At 35.3% G+C, this 14,310-nt stretch overlaps 1 protein-coding gene across 1 annotated transcript in view; it reads left to right on the top strand.

Moving 5' to 3' along the window:
• LOC103599556 (centromere protein F-like) overlaps positions 1-14,310 on the top strand; it is a 64,249-nt gene that overhangs the window by 2,572 nt on the left and 47,367 nt on the right. Inside the window, exons 3-6 of the mRNA XM_008583705.1 lie at positions 3,875-3,996; positions 4,441-4,532; positions 6,252-6,543; positions 12,321-12,523. Coding sequence (XP_008581927.1) covers positions 3,875-3,996; positions 4,441-4,532; positions 6,252-6,543; positions 12,321-12,523 — 709 coding nt within the window. The remainder of the gene's footprint in view (positions 1-3,874; positions 3,997-4,440; positions 4,533-6,251; positions 6,544-12,320; positions 12,524-14,310) is intronic.

Consider the following 14,310-nt stretch of genomic DNA (forward strand, 5'->3'; position numbering starts at 1 on the left):
GAGCTGTTGCAGAGAATGAGGGAGAACTAGGGAATTATAAAAGTATAAAAGGATTGAGGAGCAATCCTTTATACTTTATAAAAGTATAAAAGCCCAGTGGAGGTTGGAGATCAGGGATTTGTAGTGGGATCGATCTATAGGGTTGTGATTTTTTTTTTCTCCGTCTTTAGCATCTTGGATGTAAAGTGCAGAGAAAGCGAACAGGGGGGTTGATTTAGGATTGTTTTTGGCCAGCAAGATGCGATAGAGTATGGTGGGATAATTGAAGATACTGGGAAGAGAGTGGTAGTGTCCACGGAATCTAAGCTGGAGAGGGAGGGAAGGGAGGTCAGGAAGAGGTTCCTACAGGGAGCCCTGCCTTCCATTTTAAGCATTGTGAACTCAATTTGCCTGTTTCTTTGCCATATTTAATCAATAAAAAGTTGTTTATTACTATTCCATTAAAAAAAATCCCCCAAACAATTAGAATTGTTAAAGTAAATTTAATGGCGTCTTAACGTTGATAGCTTATAAATGGTTTCGTCTTGTTCTAACAGTGGAATTTTGTCAAAATAACAAGGAGTGAAAACAGCTGCAAGGACTTCAGCAAATTGCCTCAGTGTCAAGTCCACAAATGCACACCCAGAAATTTTTTAGAAAATTTTATTTTGAAATAACTTTAGACTTACAGAAAAGTTGCAAAAATAGTACAGAGAATTCTTGTATTTTCTTCACCCGGATTCTTTGGTTGTTAACTCTCATATAACCAAAATACAATTGCCAGCCCTGGAAATAACATTGATTCTGTACTACTAACTATAGACTTTATTAGAATTACAGCTTTTTCCAGTAATGTCCTTTTTCTGTTCTAGGATCTGATGCAGGATTCCACATTGCATTTAGTTGATGTTTTCTTAGTCTCTTCTAGAAGGTGATGGTTCCTTATCTTTTGTGAACTTGGTTTTTAAAGAGTGCTGGTCTGTTATTTTGTAGAATGGCCCTCAGTTTGGGTTTGGCTTATGTTTTTTCACTGGTTAGATCAGGGTTTCTCGACGGCACCATTGACATTTTGGACTGGATTATTTTTTGTTATGGAGGGCTGACCTGTGTGTTGTAGGATAGTTAACAGTATTCTTGGCTTATAACCATTAGATACCAATAGCATCTATCCCACCCCTAAGTTGTGACAATCAAAAATGTCTCCCTGCGTTGCCAAGTGTCCTTTGGGAGGGCAAAATCATCTTGGGTTGAGAACCACTAAGTCAGATTGGGGTTATGAAGTTTTGGTAAGAGTACTGCAGAAGTAGTGATGGTCTTTCTCTGTGCATTATATATCAGAAGGTATATGATATAATATTACTTATAACCTTGATGTTGTTGAAGTTACGGTGTTGGCTGAGTTCCTCCACTATAAGGTTACTATTTCTCCCTTTGTAAGTAATATCTTGATACCAAGAAATTTTTTTCCTGCAATATCTACAATAATCTGAATTCTACTTACATATCAAAAATATTTTTGAATGTTAAACATTTAAAAATTGCTTCTGTTTGTCTTTCTGTGAAGATAAAATTTATATGAACAGAAATATTTTTTAAAGATTTTTCGTCTATGTAGGAAGGTGGCTATCTATATAAGTTGCATGTTATAGTAAAAAATAAACTCCTATCTCATTGAGTTTTTGTTTTCTTGTTTATTGTCTACCATCCAAAATTCCATGAGAACAGGACCTTGTCTGTCCTGTTCATCACTGTATTCTGACCATTGTATGCCTTCAAGTATTTAATGAATAAATGAATGGAAGGTAGACTGTAGCTCTGTAAAACAAATGCTAGGGAAGGATGAATCACACCTCTGTGTGCTAGAATAATTATTTCTTGGAAAGTGCATTTTGGGATGCTGGTTTTAGAAATACATACTGGTTTTAATTGAGGCAGAAATGTTTGTATTTTTAATATTTTAGGAAAAGATGCTTTTGTATACATCTCTATATTTCGTTGCAGAGTGCCATTTAGTAGCAATACCTGCAGATAGAGAGTGCTCAGGACTGTGCAAGACATGTAGCAACTGTTGAGTGTTAGTACTATTATTTTTGTTGTTATCAGCTGTTATTAGTTGTCATTGTCATCATCATGGGGTTAGGATATCCCATATCTATGATGTGGATGCAGATGTTTATGAAAGTTTATAAATTATAGACTAAAAAACTCTTAAGATTATCTATTTCTATATTATAAAAATTGCTAGGAGTACAAAAACTACTGAACAGAGTTTTCAAATTTTCACTGGTAACCTTCAAATGCAGTACAGAAATTTATTTTCTCTGTCAGGTGAGGTTTCAGGAAGGTCTCCAACGAATTAGGTTGAACCATCTGGAATGTGTGTCAAAACTGTTGATACTGGCAGTGTCATATATATAACCTAGTAGAAAACAGCTTAGTGCTTTTTTGGTGGTAGTGTTTTATTTTTTTTTGCAGGAGAGGGTGAAACAAAAGGTTTATAAAAATAATAGGCTATATTTTTATTTAATATTTAAAATAACTTTTTTTTTTAATGAAAGGATTGGGAAAAGCAGGTAAGACATGAATCTGAGAGGGAAAAGAAACACTGGTTTTGCAACATTCTTCAAAATTCATCTCTAGAATCACCAATCTTTTTACACCTTTGGTGTCTATAGCCCTGTGCTGTCTGGTATGGTAGCTACTGGCTACATGAGGCTGTTGAGCACTTGAGATGTGTCTGGTGCAAACAGATATGTGCTGTAATTATACAATGCATACTGATTCTGAAAATTTAGTACAAAAAATGTAAAGCCATCTCATTAATGATTTTTGTATTGATTACAGTTGAAATGGTATGTTGAAGATATCAAGTTAAATAAAATGTGAAAATTAATTTTGCGTGTTTCTTGTTGCTTTTTAATGCTAATGGAACATTTCTGTCAGATAGTGCTGTTACCTGCTGGAAGCTGCAATGTTATGAATTGATTTGTTGAGGCTTAGTATTGTTTCTGTCAGCTATGTTGCCTCTTCCTTTTCAGTGAACTTCGGAGGTAGGTGGAGCTGGGGGCACTGAGTCACTTTCCTCACTACTTTGTTCTCTCACTGCTTGTAGTGATGTGCCATGGCGAAGAGACCGTGCATACCATTAGCCATTCTGATAGGGTGTTTATTTCATTTCTTATGTTCAGCTAAAATCTGAGACATTAGAGATATCCAAGAATTGAGCCTTTTATTAATATACATTGTGTGGTTCTAAAAGGTGTTCAGAACTTACTTGAATTATAGGGATATTCTGTGCACGTATACAACACATAACTTACATTCCCCATTCCTTTGTAGCTGTTTTTAGCCATATTTTTTCTAGATGCATTGTATTAACTTAATTTTTATGTCTGTGTCTTAAAAATGTCATATTGTCTGTGATCTATATCAAGTCTGTGTTTTTGAAATGAGTAAATATCCTAAGTAATGTCATCCATTCTTGTGGTTTGAGCTCATGCTTCAACAACATCACTTTCCTTCTGTGTTTCTGCAGTTCTGGGTTCTTTTATATCTTTGTGTCTTTCTTTGGCTTAGAATACAAACTTTGTTGGGACTGTATCTCCAACTCTTCATCTCTTTGCTGTTGTAGTGGTTATGACAGATTTTCATTATAGCTTTTATAACCTTGGAATTATTGGTTTATATTTCTCTAACTAGACTGAGTTTCTTTAAAGACAGGGGACTCCATTTATGTCTGGCACATAAGTTAGTTCTTATTAGATGTCTGCGGGGTGATTGAATTAAGAATTCTTAGAGGGTGGGTTTATTTTTAAGTTTATTCTCTGGGAATATGTTGGCATTGGTAGCCTTTGCTCTAACTGATTTGTCGGCCTCTTGGGTCCTTTTCTAACAGGTGTAAATCTGGACTTGAAAGAAGCCAACGAGCAGCACAGTTGGCAGATGTCTCTCTGAATTCATGCAACACACCACAAGAGATTTTTACAACTCCACTAACACCAACTCACTGTTATAGCGGTAAAGATTTTTTTTCTTGGTATGAACAGCTCTTTCATTGAGATTTTAATTCTGTGAAAGAAATGAATTAATTCAACTTTGAATTAAACTTTAATTTGGGTGTTTAAAAAATGCAACTACTTGCTACGTATCCATTTGCATATCTGTTGAACTATGTTGGGTCCCTGGGTTAAACCTTTAAACTTTCTACTTTATCCTTCTTTGGTTGGTATGTTATAAAAGAAATTCAATTTCAGACTATTCAAAACACCTATGTCTCCACGTATTTTGATATTTGAGTTATTTGATCAAAATTTTGATCAATCTATTGTCCTAACCAAAATGTTCTTTCTACTTGGTGTACTAAGATATTCATTTCTAGATTGTCATCATCATTGCTGATCTGTGCATTTCTTCATGAAATCAATGATAGAAATAAAACTGTATTTCATCATCTGTATTTAGGTTCCAAGTATGAAGATTTAAAAGAAAAATATGATAAAGAAGTTGAAGAACGAAAAAGATTAGAGGCTGAGGTTAAATCCTTGCAGGCAAAGGTAAGTTAATTATGGGCCCTATAATAGAGTATGCAGTTACAGAACTACTTTGGTATAGGATAGAACAAGGTTAGAGAAAAATCTTATTTAAATAGAGCTGACATAGTTTTCTTATACTGAGAAAAAGTTCCTGGCTCATTGGTGGTGATTACCTTTTAGTTTTAAAAGTATGTAGGAGTGAGTGAGAAGTTAGTTTATCCCCAAATGTTAAATGTTCATGGAATTTTTCAGAAGCCATAGCCATATAATTTTTCCCGATTAAGATCTAGTGTTGAGGAGCATGTTTGGAGACAGTGGGACCAGAGGATTATTCCTGGTGCTCACTGGCTGGCTTGTCACCTGGAAGCATTGCTTCGTGTACGGTCCTTCTACAACTCCTCAGCTACCTCCATCTCTTCACTTACTACCAGGGACATGGGGTTTGAGGATCGCTACTTGTGGAATCTTTATTTCAGAGGAGGATGTTGTCAACACAGTTTCCTCCATTCTTTTAAATAGCTGCTGACAATGGTTTTAAACTCCATTTTGATATAAACTAGCAGAGAGGTGGGTGAAGAAATTTGTTTGTCAACAAAATAAACAAAATGCAGGTTTCTAAAAACCACTGCTTCTAGTTCAGGGACTGACCCTGAAAATATGTGGTATGTATTGATTGAAAATATGTGTTATCTATTGAATTTTACCTCTATTGTTTCTGTTCCCATGATGTTACTTGCTAAAAGACATCCCACTTTGGCACCTAATGGTGCATTTCCACTAAACATAAGAACTTGAGGGGGTGGTACAATTCAGACAGTTTAAGGTTGAATTTACAAGTAGGTACCTTAAATATTAAGGATCAAAAATTACCTATTAGAGCTTTAACAATTTTTATTCTTTTCATACCTTTAACCCTCATTCTGAGGTCACCAGGATTCTGATATGTACCAAAGGTATTGCTTATCAAGATGAATAAAAATTAAATAATAATTCTCTGGTTTGTCCTAGAAATATCATGTGCTTATCATCCAGTTCAATCATTGGGACCAATTCTGTCTTTGACATTGATTCCTAGAATTGTTTTATGGAGAATGTGAGTCTCCATAAACAAAAAACCTCTTTCTATGGCAAGAAAAGTGCTTGCTATAAAAAATTTAATGCAGCATCTACAGCCAAGTCTTGATATTTGTCAGAATGGAGGCAGAGAGAAGAATAGAAAGAACAATTCAAAGCAGTAGATAATCCACAAATGTATATTATATAATATGAATCACCCTATATGACATTTTTGGGGGGAATGATATGGTGAAAAGTGAGATTTTGGAAAGCATTCTTAGGCTAATATTTGATTTTGCTTCTCTTTGCACACAGCTACAGGGGGAGATGACTAAGGACAGCAAAGGAAAGCCAAGTTTGGAATTCAAATGGCAGTGAATACTCACGTGTGTTTAATGGAATATATGAGGGATGCAGAATAAATACTAAGATTTAGCCCATGTTAAATAGGCTGGGCCTCACATGCTAGTGACTTACCCCTTCAGTGCTGAGAAGTCTGATCATTAAAAAGTCCCATCACTGGGTATTCGGACTTAATGGGTCCTTTGACTTGATGACCGTTCTTTCTTGGTATGCAGAGAGAGTGTTCACTTCTTGGTATTATGACTTTATGTTCTATCTGAAATTAAATAGTCTTGAATATTGAGATTTCCAAAGGACTGTAAAGAGTTTTTACTTTTGCAGAAAACAAGCCAGGCTATTCCCCAAACCACCATGAATCACCGAGACATTGCTAGGCATCAGGCTTCATCCTCTGTGTTCTCATGGCAACAGGAGAAGACCCCAAGTCGAATTTCATCTAATTCTCAAAGAACTCCAATTAGAAGAGATTTCTCCACATCTCAGTTTTTTGGAGAACAAGAGGTGACTCCGAGTAGATCCAGTTTGCAAACAGGGAAAAGAGATGCTAGTAGCAGTTTCTGTGATAATTCTAGCAGTTCTCATCCTTTGGATCAGTTAAAAGCCCAGAATCAAGGTAACTTCTTGAGCTAAATTAAGTTTAAAATAAGTTTTCCTGAGATTATTGTAGAGGTGTTTCAAGATACTTTTAATCCTAGGAAGTGCTTCTGTGTTTTGTTAGACATATCAGTGGTCAACATACCAGACTAATGTGAAATGCTGTTTTTTTGATAATGATAAAAGACTTCACTGTTTCGGAATGTACTTTTTTTGNCGAATTAGGTTGAACCATCTGGAATGTGTGTCAAAACTGTTGATACTGGCAGTGTCATATATATAACCTAGTAGAAAACAGCTTAGTGCTTTTTTGGTGGTAGTGTTTTATTTTTTTTTGCAGGAGAGGGTGAAACAAAAGGTTTATAAAAATAATAGGCTATATTTTTATTTAATATTTAAAATAACTTTTTTTTTTAATGAAAGGATTGGGAAAAGCAGGTAAGACATGAATCTGAGAGGGAAAAGAAACACTGGTTTTGCAACATTCTTCAAAATTCATCTCTAGAATCACCAATCTTTTTACACCTTTGGTGTCTATAGCCCTGTGCTGTCTGGTATGGTAGCTACTGGCTACATGAGGCTGTTGAGCACTTGAGATGTGTCTGGTGCAAACAGATATGTGCTGTAATTATACAATGCATACTGATTCTGAAAATTTAGTACAAAAAATGTAAAGCCATCTCATTAATGATTTTTGTATTGATTACAGTTGAAATGGTATGTTGAAGATATCAATTTAAATAAAATGTGAAAATTAATTTTGCGTGTTTCTTGTTGCTTTTTTAATGCTAATGGAACATTTCTGTCAGTTAGTGCTGTTACCTGCTGGAAGCTGCAATGTTATGAATTGATTTGTTGAGGCTTAGTATTGTTTCTGTCAGCTATGTTGCCTCTTCCTTTTCAGTGAACTTTGGAGGTAGGTGGAGCTGGGGGCACTGAGTCACTTTCCTCACTACTTTGTTCTCTCACTGCTTGTAGTGATGTGCCATGGCGAAGAGACGGTGCATACCATTAGCCATTCTGATAGGGTGTTTATTTCATTTCTTATGTTCAGCTAAAATCTGAGACATTAGAGATATCCAAGAATTGAGCCTTTTATTAATATAGATTGTGTGGTTCTAAAAGGTGTTCAGAACTTACTTGAATTATAGGGATATTCTGTGCACGTATACAACACATAACTTATATTCCCCATTCCTTTGTAGCTGTTTTTAGCCATATTTTTTCTAGATGCATTGTATTAACTTACATTGTGTGGTTCTAAAAGGTGTTCAGAACTTACTTGAATTATAGGGATATTCTGTGCACGTATACAACACATAACTTACATTCCCCATTCCTTTGTAGCTGTTTTTAGCCATATTTTTTCTAGATGCATTGTATTAACTTAATTTTTATGTCTGTGTCTTAAAAATGTCATATTGTCTGTGATCTATATCAAGTCTGTGTTTTTGAAATGAGTAAATATCCTAAGTAATGTCATCCATTCTTGTGGTTTGAGCTCATGCTTCAACAACATCACTTTCCTTCTGTGTTTCTGCAGTTCTGGGTTCTTTTATATCTTTGTGTCTTTCTTTGGCTTAGAATACAAACTTTGTTGGGACTGTATCTCCAACTCTTCATCTCTTTGCTGTTGTAGTGGTTATGACAGATTTTCATTATAGCTTTTATAACCTTGGAATTATTGGTTTATATTTCTCTAACTAGACTGAGTTTCTTTAAAGACAGGGGACTCCATTTATGTCTGGCACATAAGTTAGTTCTTATTAGATGTCTGCGGGGTGATTGAATTAAGAATTCTTAGAGGGTGGGTTTATTTTTAAGTTTATTCTCTGGGAATATGTTGGCATTGGTAGCCTTTGCTCTAACTGATTTGTCGGCCTCTTGGGTCCTTTTCTAACAGGTGTAAATCTGGACTTGAAAGAAGCCAACGAGCAGCACAGTTGGCAGATGTCTCTCTGAATTCATGCAACACACCACAAGAGATTTTTACAACTCCACTAACACCAACTCACTGTTATAGCGGTAAAGATTTTTTTTCTTGGTATGAACAGCTCTTTCATTGAGATTTTAATTCTGTGAAAGAAATGAATTAATTCAACTTTGAATTAAACTTTAATTTGGGTGTTTAAAAAATGCAACTACTTGCTACGTATCCATTTGCATATCTGTTGAACTATGTTGGGTCCCTGGGTTAAACCTTTAAACTTTCTACTTTATCCTTCTTTGGTTGGTATGTTATAAAAGAAATTCAATTTCAGACTATTCAAAACACCTATGTCTCCACGTATTTTGATATTTGAGTTATTTGATCAAAATTTTGATCAATCTATTGTCCTAACCAAAATGTTCTTTCTACTTGGTGTACTAAGATATTCATTTCTAGATTGTCATCATCATTGCTGATCTGTGCATTTCTTCATGAAATCAATGATAGAAATAAAACTGTATTTCATCATCTGTATTTAGGTTCCAAGTATGAAGATTTAAAAGAAAAATATGATAAAGAAGTTGAAGAACGAAAAAGATTAGAGGCTGAGGTTAAATCCTTGCAGGCAAAGGTAAGTTAATTATGGGCCCTATAATAGAGTATGCAGTTACAGAACTACTTTGGTATAGGATAGAACAAGGTTAGAGAAAAATCTTATTTAAATAGAGCTGACATAGTTTTCTTATACTGAGAAAAAGTTCCTGGCTCATTGGTGGTGATTACCTTTTAGTTTTAAAAGTATGTAGGAGTGAGTGAGAAGTTAGTTTATCCCCAAATGTTAAATGTTCATGGAATTTTTCAGAAGCCATAGCCATATAATTTTTCCCGATTAAGATCTAGTGTTGAGGAGCATGTTTGGAGACAGTGGGACCAGAGGATTATTCCTGGTGCTCACTGGCTGGCTTGTCACCTGGAAGCATTGCTTCGTGTACGGTCCTTCTACAACTCCTCAGCTACCTCCATCTCTTCACTTACTACCAGGGACATGGGGTTTGAGGATCGCTACTTGTGGAATCTTTATTTCAGAGGAGGATGTTGTCAACACAGTTTCCTCCATTCTTTTAAATAGCTGCTGACAATGGTTTTAAACTCCATTTTGATATAAACTAGCAGAGAGGTGGGTGAAGAAATTTGTTTGTCAACAAAATAAACAAAATGCAGGTTTCTAAAAACCACTGCTTCTAGTTCAGGGACTGACCCTGAAAATATGTGGTATGTATTGATTGAAAATATGTGTTATCTATTGAATTTTACCTCTATTGTTTCTGTTCCCATGATGTTACTTGCTAAAAGACATCCCACTTTGGCACCTAATGGTGCATTTCCACTAAACATAAGAACTTGAGGGGGTGGTACAATTCAGACAGTTTAAGGTTGAATTTACAAGTAGGTACCTTAAATATTAAGGATCAAAAATTACCTATTAGAGCTTTAACAATTTTTATTCTTTTCATACCTTTAACCCTCATTCTGAGGTCACCAGGATTCTGATATGTACCAAAGGTATTGCTTATCAAGATGAATAAAAATTAAATAATAATTCTCTGGTTTGTCCTAGAAATATCATGTGCTTATCATCCAGTTCAATCATTGGGACCAATTCTGTCTTTGACATTGATTCCTAGAATTGTTTTATGGAGAATGTGAGTCTCCATAAACAAAAAACCTCTTTCTATGGCAAGAAAAGTGCTTGCTATAAAAAATTTAATGCAGCATCTACAGCCAAGTCTTGATATTTGTCAGAATGGAGGCAGAGAGAAGAATAGAAAGAACAATTCAAAGCAGTAGATAATCCACAAATGTATATTATATAATATGAATCACCCTATATGACATTTTTGGGGGGAATGATATGGTGAAAAGTGAGATTTTGGAAAGCATTCTTAGGCTAATATTTGATTTTGCTTCTCTTTGCACACAGCTACAGGGGGAGATGACTAAGGACAGCAAAGGAAAGCCAAGTTTGGAATTCAAATGGCAGTGAATACTCACGTGTGTTTAATGGAATATATGAGGGATGCAGAATAAATACTAAGATTTAGCCCATGTTAAATAGGCTGGGCCTCACATGCTAGTGACTTACCCCTTCAGTGCTGAGAAGTCTGATCATTAAAAAGTCCCATCACTGGGTATTCGGACTTAATGGGTCCTTTGACTTGATGACCGTTCTTTCTTGGTATGCAGAGAGAGTGTTCACTTCTTGGTATTATGACTTTATGTTCTATCTGAAATTAGTCTTGAATATTGAGATTTCCAAAGGACTGTAAAGAGTTTTTACTTTTGCAGAAAACAAGCCAGGCTATTCCCCAAACCACCATGAATCACCGAGACATTGCTAGGCATCAGGCTTCATCCTCTGTGTTCTCATGGCAACAGGAGAAGACCCCAAGTCGAATTTCATCTAATTCTCAAAGAACTCCAATTAGAAGAGATTTCTCCACATCTCAGTTTTTTGGAGAACAAGAGGTGACTCCGAGTAGATCCAGTTTGCAAACAGGGAAAAGAGATGCTAGTAGCAGTTTCTGTGATAATTCTAGCAGTTCTCATCCTTTGGATCAGTTAAAAGCCCAGAATCAAGGTAACTTCTTGAGCTAAATTAAGTTTAAAATAAGTTTTCCTGAGATTATTGTAGAGGTGTTTCAAGATACTTTTAATCCTAGGAAGTGCTTCTGTGTTTTGTTAGACATATCAGTGGTCAACATACCAGACTGATGATGTGAAATGCTGTTTTTTTGATAATGATAAAAGACTTCACTGTTTCGGAATGTACTTTTTTTGTGTGTGTGTTGAAGAGCTGGTGCCCTGAATCCTTCAAAAGTAGGGTGAGAGGTTTTGACTAATGTGAAATGCTGTTTTTTTGATAATGATAAAAGACTTCACTGTTTCGGAATGTACTTTTTTTGTGTGTGTGTGTTGAAGAGCTGGTGCCCTGAATCCTTCAAAAGTAGGGTGAGAGGTTTTGACTTATCTTTGTGGAAGCTAGACGAGTAGGTTGGTTACAGTTTGCACTGCTCACACTTCTCATCGGACTTCTTTCATTGCCATGGAACAAGCCTGTGGCCTGACCAGTTTTGGCCAGAGGTATGGCATGTGTCTCCAGAACAGCTTTGCTCTGCACTGCCAGGTTGTCCATATGGGAGCAAACCTGTAACCTTGGCTGCTGCACCATGCTGCAGCTGACAGCCAAGGGGACCAGGTGTTGTTCTGGAATCTGCTCTGTAAAATATGATAATTTCCAGTGCTGTGATATATTGGAAATCAATGTCAGTGTTCACTGGTGAGAGCTGTCACACTGCCAATGCCATTGGAACCAGTATTGTGTGTATGTGGGAAAGAAATGGAAAAAAGATTATTAATTTTGGTAGGATAGGAGGTTTATACTATCTTGATCTTTACTCTAGGTGAAGCTATCAGAGAATATAGAAAGGTGAACTTTTCACTTCTTAGCACGAATTTCCATTAATTAAGGGCATAAAACAAATCTTAGTATGCCGGTGTACAAAACCAAGTGGTAGTTTTAACCAAGGGAGTTGTATGTCATGGTAAGATGCTATTCGTGATTTTAGAAAATACTTTTCTCCCTATTTTTCTCTGTGAAAACATAAAAAAAATCTGTTTCTCCTGCTTTCTATAGAGTATTTGAATATAAGTGATAATAGAAACTAACCATTGAAATTAAATCCAATTAAAGTAACTTCTGTACTTAATGTAAATTGTTTATATTTGTAGTGTAAGGTGAATGATAAATTCTGAATACTTTGTGAAAAGTATATAAAGTGGAGTGTGTTTTTTGTTTATGGTTTAAGAGCTAAGAAGCAAGATTAATGAATTGGAATTACATCTACAAGGACAAGAAAAAGAAATGAAAGGCCAAGTGAATAAATTTCAAGAACTACAACTCCAGCTGGAGAAAGCAAAAGTAGAATTAATTGAAAAAGAGAAAATTTTGAACAAAAGCAGGGATGAACTAGTGAAGACAACAGCACAATATGACCAGACATCAACCAAGGTACTTGACTTTTCATGGGTTATTGAGAAACCTTCATTTGTCAAACAATTCTTTGGAAAGAGAATTTTATACTGAAGTTTATGAAACAAATGTTAGTAATGATCTTTGTTAATGTGTACTAGGTAGTGTTGATACAATTGAAATAGAAAGCTATTTCAGCACTGGGCAGATCTGGGGTCAAATCCTGCCTGCACACTTTCTTAGTTGAGCGACTTTGGATGAGTCACTGATTTCTTTTACGCTTTATGGGTAGTAGAAGAGTAAAGATCATGTGTATATGGTACCTTACATGGTGCATGGCACAGAGACTAGGCATTTAAAGTAATGGAGCTTTAAAAGAGCTACTCTTGGGTTTCAGTTTATATACTCCTGTCATTGAATTTTAAGGCTCTAGTTGAGTCCAAGCTTCTTAGGCAGTTGTTTGGGGGTCTTTTTGTTGTTGTTGCTTTGGCTCCAACCTACCTCTCAAATTTTTTTCCTCTTATTCTTATTATTCATTCATTGACTGACTGAGTACCTGCTACATGTCAGGAACTGTTCGAGGCCTGGGGATGGAGCAGCAAGAAGCAGACAAAAATCATTGCTTTGTGGAGCTTCATCTTAATAGGGGTGATGGAAAACAACAAAAATAACATAGTGTGGTTTTCAGTAACAAGTATTGTAGAGAAAAATGAATTATTTTCTAAGAACAACCATGATGATTTGGTATTTCCTGAACCTCTAGGGCCCAATGTTTTGCTGATTCTTGGCATCTTTCTCATCTTTGTGAATTCCTTCCTTCATCTCTTAACACAGTGAAATATTTTCTCCTGGCATCCCTCGTATGACCCTTTAATTGTCATTTGTGTTCTAGCCGTCTGGTTGCCACACTTGGCTAACTCTCAGAATCACAGACAACCTTGCAGAATTAATCCTGTTAGACCCACATTTGAGGTGGGCCTAAGGAATTTCCTTTTAATAAACTCTCTAGATATTTCTGAGGCTGTATGTAGAAAACCGCCATAGTAGACCTATTTCTTCTATTTTTTCGTGGGGGCAACTTCATTCATTCATTTTTTTTTTAATTAAAATTTTTATTTATGGTAATTGTTGATTCATATGTAGTTATGAAATAATAGCTTGTTAATGTGATGGATTACGTTGATTTTCAAATATTTGAATGGACTATGCATCTTTGGAATAAACCCCACTCGGTTATGGTGTATAATTCTTATGTATTTCTGAATTTTTTTGGTACCATAACTGATCTAATGATATATTTCTGAATTTTATCTGCTAATAACTTGTTAAGAATTTTTGTGTCTATATTCTTGAGGGATATTAGTTTGCTGTTTTCTTTTTTTCTATTTTTCTATTTTTTTCTGATATTTGTATCAGGGTAATACTAGTTTAATAAGACGATTTGGAAAGTGTTCCCTTCTCTTCAATTTTCTGGAAGAGATTGTGTAGAATTGGTGTTTTTTCTTTGTACATTTGATACAAAGAATTCTACATTTGGAATTCTTCAGTGGAATCATTTGGGATTGGAGATTTCTTTTTGTGGGGGGTGGGGAGAGTTTCAAAATTATAAGTTCAATTTCTTTAATAGTTACACAGCTATTAAAATACTCTATATACATAAAGCTGACAACTTAGATGAAAATACATTCCAATAGTTTGTATTTTCATCTGAGTTGTCAGACTTATATGTGTATATATATATAGAGAGAGAGAGAGAGTTGTTCATTGTATTCCCTTATTCTTTTGATGTTTGTAGTGATATTTCCTATTCATTTCTGATACTGGCA

Source organism: Galeopterus variegatus, unplaced genomic scaffold (assembly GCF_000696425.1).
Source record: "Galeopterus variegatus unplaced genomic scaffold, G_variegatus-3.0.2 Scaffold3006, whole genome shotgun sequence".
Classification (NCBI taxonomy): Eukaryota; Metazoa; Chordata; class Mammalia; order Dermoptera; family Cynocephalidae; genus Galeopterus; species Galeopterus variegatus.